This window comes from Arachis ipaensis, chromosome B09 (genome assembly GCF_000816755.2).
Source record: "Arachis ipaensis cultivar K30076 chromosome B09, Araip1.1, whole genome shotgun sequence".
Lineage (NCBI taxonomy): Eukaryota > Viridiplantae > Streptophyta > Magnoliopsida > Fabales > Fabaceae > Arachis > Arachis ipaensis.
This window is the reverse complement of record NC_029793.2, coordinates 135521066-135525304: the sequence shown is the minus strand read 5'-3', so window position 1 is coordinate 135525304 and position 4239 is coordinate 135521066. Positions and strand designations below refer to the sequence as shown.

Here is a 4239-nt window from a genome sequence, read left to right as displayed (position 1 = left end):
TATCAACATTTGTTTGAAAGAATATAGAAAATATTTAGTTCAATTATACCAAATTTTAGAGAAGAAAAATATAATTTGCCCAAAATTTCATGGAGATTAGATTCTCTTACTAATAAGGTATATATATATATATATACTCTTGTAAGTTATAACAAATTAAAAGCACACGGTTTTATTGTCCAATTGTGGTGCAAAGGAGAAAAACGGCCAACGGAGTTTACAACAAGAAATTAAAGGTGTTGTTAGTTGTTAGCCACTTCAAACTCCAAACCCTAATAGTTTGATATATTAATACTTAAGAACTAAATTGGCTCATTAGTGGTGCCTCCTGCATAGTGATTATCATCAACTCCAATTTAATGTAACAGTATTATTATATTCAATTGTTAGGTATATATAATTCATCCAATCTATACATTGGTGTTTGTCTTCACTCTTTTATGATCCAATGTCCCATGAAAACTTTGTTTGCAGTGAGATCACCATAATTTGTGGGCCATACCCCCCACAGTGAAAATAGAAGATGAAGAAACTGAAAAAAGAAACAAGTACTTTTGTTTGATTTGGGACAACACTACCTTATTAGTTTATTGTCTCCCAAAGTAAGGACAAGGATGAGATTAATTGACCTTTTTCTTGTTCCTTCATAGTTAAATAATAACCAAATATTAAAAAGTAACATAAATAGTACCTAGTAAAAGTAAATGTTATTTACATAGTAATTGCCAATATTACCTTACCTAGCTAGACCAAAGAACAATGTATAGCCTTCAATAATATGATGCTATTTCTTGCAATCTTTTGTGGTTGTAAAGTTATCAACAACCACAATCACATGTCTTCAATTTATTTGAATGCAGTTGTGTTGCATGTTTTTACTAGCTACAACTTTCAGTTAATAATATTGGGCATTTATGTTCTTGTCAGAGTGGGGGACCTTTAACATTCAATTTACTGTGTGAGAAGTGAGAATACCATCTTTAATAAACATGGTAAATCAGTCATGAAATAAATTAAAGGAATACACGCTTTTTTTTCCTAATATTGAGAGTTTAATTTTGTTATATTTATAATGTAAAATATTTTATATAATTATTTAAGTATATTTATTTTTTTAAATAATTATTTATATAGTTAATATAAAAAATAATTATTTTTAATAACATAACATATAAATAAATGTATGTATAAATCACTTAATATCCAAAAAATAATAATGAGATTGAAGCTTGAACATTGAATCAAAGAAATAAAGATCTTAAGATAACAAGCATTCTTGATTCTTTCATAGAAATTCAAGAGGTACATTGTGCCATAACTTGCTCATTTCTTTGAACAAATCTAGCTGAAAATTAAAACAAGTTAGGTGCAAGTTAACGAAAATATTATCCCTCATGATAATTCTTTTTTTTTTCAGCACAAAACAAAATTTTTTTTTTGTTAAAACTAAATAAATAATATTTTTGTTAACTTGCACCTTAATAGAATCATACGAAAAAAATTTCAAAAACTATACAACAGAAAGGAAATCAAATGAAAACTGCTAAGGCTTGTCGGCCAACCGAAAATGGGAAGAAAATATTCAAGAACTCATCACTGGTCATCACTCACTAAGTTTGATTTTGTTATAAGGCCATACACAATATGTTAATGTTTTCAGTTCCAACAAGATCATTATTCTTGTGCTGATTTTTGAACCAGGGAGACCCTCCATCATCAGAAGAGTTTTCAATTGATGTCTTGAGTGATGAATTAGTTCCTTCATAAACACTATTTGAACTGTTTGATGAATGGTTCTGCTGATCAGTGTGAATGAGCTTCCCAAACAACAAAATGTGTGGTGCTTTTGTTTCATTGGAACAAGACTCCTCCTTATTGAAACTCTGGCCAGGATTTCCCACACTCAACAAGCAAGATATCTCAAGATTGTTATTGTTCTTGGTGGCGGCGGAGTTGTTCTTGTTGTAGATTCCAAAACTAGGCCTATGAGGGTGTTGTGCTGCATGATCAAGCCTTGGAAATCCATCAAGAATGTGGAAATCTTGCGGAGCGAGCCCGAATTGATGGGCATGCCTGGCTCCCTGTATGCCTTGATGATCTTGAATGGTGGAGAATGATGATGCAGGTGGAAATTGGTTGATGAGTTGAAAATCTGGTTGGTCTTGTAGGAACCTTTGTTTCTTCCTTGGTGGTGAGAATGGAGAGAGATGAAAGTTTGGCACATTTGAGACTAGTTCAACTAACCAAGGATTCACACACTTCACATTTTGGAGTAGATCTGGTTCATCCCATACCACCTGAAATTCCCATCATAATAATAATTCAAATTGCTAGAAAAATCAAGAATTGTCAGCACAGTAATTTAACTGGTGATACTGTACTACTACTGTTAACTCTAACCATAAAAAAAATCCATTTATAGCAACACATGTTGTTGCACAAAATTTTACACAAAGCTCAATATCAGAACCATGCAGTGACAAGTAACTATTTAATAGGGAAATAGTTATGTGACAAAAATGAAAATGAGCTTAATCTGATAAAACAGGAAATTAAAGTAGAGATCTAAGAGTGAATGGGATCTGAAGATAGATACCTGAAGAAGACGCCAAGGAGAATGAGGCCAATGAAGAGGATCTGAAAGCTGGACAGAAGAAATAGTCCCCATGAACCAACTGATTCTGGAAGAGTCCTCAGTCTCAAAGGGCATCTTGAATCTCATACCAGAACACCATTGAATCTGCATTGAAGCTCTCACTGAAGAAGCCTTCACACAAAACTCCGGTGAGCTCCCTCTTGGATAATACACCACCTCAAATGCCCTTCCATTCACAGCACAATTCACAGCCTCACCAACACAATTACATTCACCACCACCATAACCAACATTATTAGTCGTACTAATATTAGTATTTGTGGCGGTTCCAGCACCAATACCACCCTTCTTGGCCCTCCTAATCCCAACACAAAGGTCACCATTTTGGGCTCGGAGGAAAACAATGGAGTCACCGGCAACAAGCTTCTTGTGGTTAACGAAATTGCTCCAACCAGTAGTCAAAAGGTGCCTCCTTGGCGTGCCTCTATAAATGTGTCTGAACTTCCAACACTGCCCATGCACGTCTTTTGCGATTATGGTCTGAACCGGAGGCTCTGCGGAGTAATCAAGCCTTGGGAAAATGGTTTCGGCGCAGTAACGAGGCACAGAGAAACCGCCGCCATTGTTGGCATCGGATTGTGTTAGAGTCTTTGCAAAAGAAGCAGGCTTTTCACCATTATTATTGTTGTCCAAGAAACTATTATGATTACTACTACAATGATGATCGTGTTCTTCTGGGTCTGAGAGGTGGTGTTGTTGAGGGAGAGGGGTGAGGGTGATCTTGACGTAGACCTCGTCGGTTTCAGGTTCTGCCATGTATTTGATGGCGGTGAGTGTGCAAGGGAAGAAGGGCGGAATGGGGGTTTTGATGGTAGGGGCAAAATGGGGTTTTCGACCATGGGCATGAGCTTGTTCGTGTTCAGCGTGGCCTTGTGGGAAGTACAAGACTTTGGTGTTGAGAGGTGGCATTTGAACCATGGGGCCTGCGCAGGCGTGCCATAGTTGAGAATCTAAGCATGTTTGTATTGCTGATGTTGTTGTTCTTGTTCTGCTTCTGTCCATGGAAGAAGAAGAAGAAGAATAAGAATTTGAGGAGAGAAGAGAATAGAAGAGAGTGAATAGTGTATTGTTGTTGTTGTTGTTGTGTGAGAGAGAGAGAGTATGTGAAGTGGAAGATAAATAAAAAGGGAAGAGAGAGAGAGAGAGAGTAAACTCTCACTCACGCGTTAAAGTGTCTCACTTGCCGACCAAAGACCAAATATGTGTGACACTTTCATTCACATCAATGAGCAAATGGTGTTTCTACTTATTTTTTGTTTTAGATAATTGCTTCAATCTGCTTTTTTTTTTGGAAGATTAGGGATAAAATATTATTTCAGTATATAATTGTATAATAAATTTATGAAATTTGTTAAGCAAACAATGATTTTTTTGAACAATATAAATAATGGACTATAAAATTAGTCCAAGTAAAAACACACTACATTTTTAAATAGGAAAGTATGAGAAACCAATGAAATATTTGTACAATGTGTACAATAAAGGTTTATGGAGTATTAGAGATATAACCATTAGTATTACCTTTTCTCATCAGCTGAAGTTTTTGGGATGAGTGGTATCATGACATGGTATTAGAGCTCTAA

At 35.3% G+C, this 4239-nt stretch overlaps 1 protein-coding gene across 2 annotated transcripts; it reads right to left on the bottom strand.

The window, feature by feature from the left end:
* Positions 1239-3769, bottom strand: LOC107619448 (auxin response factor 16). Of its 2 annotated transcripts, XM_016321742.2 has the most exons (3): positions 2884-3768; positions 2597-2853; positions 1239-2297 (listed from the first exon to the last, which is right to left on the bottom strand). In XM_016321742.2, the coding sequence occupies exons 1-3, from the start codon at positions 3656-3658 to the stop codon at positions 1626-1628; spliced, it is 1704 nt and encodes a 567-aa protein (XP_016177228.1). In that variant the 5' UTR covers positions 3659-3768; the 3' UTR covers positions 1239-1625. The 2 variants fall into 2 exon arrangements, with proteins under 2 accessions (XP_016177228.1, XP_016177227.1); XM_016321741.2 differs by having other exon boundaries at positions 2597-3769.